Source organism: Plectropomus leopardus, unplaced genomic scaffold (assembly GCF_008729295.1).
Source record: "Plectropomus leopardus isolate mb unplaced genomic scaffold, YSFRI_Pleo_2.0 unplaced_scaffold2179, whole genome shotgun sequence".
NCBI lineage: Eukaryota > Metazoa > Chordata > Actinopteri > Perciformes > Serranidae > Plectropomus > Plectropomus leopardus.
Window position 1 is genome coordinate 460 of NW_024623593.1, and position 1,507 is coordinate 1,966.

General features: G+C 42.7%; 1 protein-coding gene across 1 annotated transcript; it reads left to right on the forward strand.

Annotated features, from left to right (window-relative positions):
• Nucleotides 1-318: 318 nt before the first annotated feature.
• Nucleotides 319-1,236, forward strand: LOC121965826 (troponin C, skeletal muscle-like; the record flags this gene model as incomplete). Its single annotated transcript, XM_042515947.1, has 3 exons — nt 319-463; nt 829-943; nt 1,066-1,236. Coding segments are annotated over exons 1-3 (410 nt in total), but the record flags the coding sequence as incomplete, so codon positions are not given.
• Nucleotides 1,237-1,507: the final 271 nt, after the last annotated feature.

Genomic DNA, 1,507 nt, shown 5'->3' on the forward strand with positions numbered 1-1,507 from the left:
AAATTAGCAACAAAAATAAAGGCAAAAGAAGGAGTAAAATTTGCAAGCACATTATTGTAAAAAAAAAATATTAAAAAAAAAACACAAAACGTTAAATTACCTTTAAAAAGTGCTGAAAAATAATTGTAATTCTGTAAAATACTTTTATATATATATTTGTTTCTCGTGTCTGAACGCGGCACAGTTAAAGTAAAGTAGTAATTTCAATGTTAAATGTCCCACTGCAATGAATAGCCGCTTAACAGCAAAACACAAAGGCAATGCAAAGAAATTAGGCCAAATTTTGAGTCACGAGTCATGTCACCTGTGATTCCTCCAGAGTTCAAGGCCGCCTTCGACATGTTTGACACCGACGGTGGCGGTGATATCAGCACCAAGGAGTTGGGTACCGTGATGAGGATGCTGGGCCAGAACCCGACAAGAGAGGAGTTGGATGAGATCATCGAGGAGGTCGATGAGGACGGTGAGCGACCGATAATGAAGTTTGTCTCTGAGAGCGACACAACATTGGCCTATTGAACGCAATGCGTACTTTTACGCACAAATAATACAAAGCGAGAGAGATTCCAAATACCCAACCAGCGTCAGTTTGTTCTCCAAACATACATTTTTCATCCTGGTTTTGCTTTAAATTTAAGTGTATTGTCATACAGATTATTATATTAAATAGAGCATAGATCTCTTAACTTCAATGTTTCCGTTTACTGCCGTTCATGCTTAAAATTACGCGCAAAGACGAGCGCACTGTCCTGTCCCAAAGGGCGCGCATGACATTGTTCCTTTGTTCGGACTGACCCTCAAGTGATGTGTCTTCATTATTACTCTCAGGTAGCGGTACCATCGACTTCGAGGAGTTCTTGGTCATGATGGTGAGGCTGCTAAAGGAGGACCAGGCCGGCAAGAGCGAGGAAGAGTTGGCAGAGTGCTTCCGTGTGTTCGACAAGTACGTTCACGCTGTCACTGTGGTTCACCCAGCAGGCTCTACTTCTTGTCTGAGACCAGTGGTTTTATTTTCTGTGTAGTTGTTTCTGTTTATAATCCCGTGCATTTGTGTGTTTTGTGCAGGAACGGCGACGGCTACATCGACAGAGAGGAGTTCGCCCTCATCATCCGCAGCACCGGCGAGCCCATCACAGAGGATGAGATCGATGAGCTGATGAAGGATGGAGACAAGAACGCCGACGGCATGCTGGACTTTGACGGTACGTGTGTGATGAGGATGATGATCATGATAAGGTTATGGTGGTGGTGATGGTGATGATGATGATGATGATGATGATGATAAGGTGATGATGGTGGTGAACTTGTTAGGTCAATGTCAAAACGTTACTGTTTCAGTTATAAATCATTGCAACAAAGAATTTAGGGACAGTTCGATCGTTATGGGGGGGGGCACTTCAGATAAATAAATAAAGTCACACCCCAGACACCCCCTACTCTGATACATAAGGTACAGTCCCTTGAGGAGTGTTTTGGCAATCTAGCTAAACTACAGTAATTTATAATT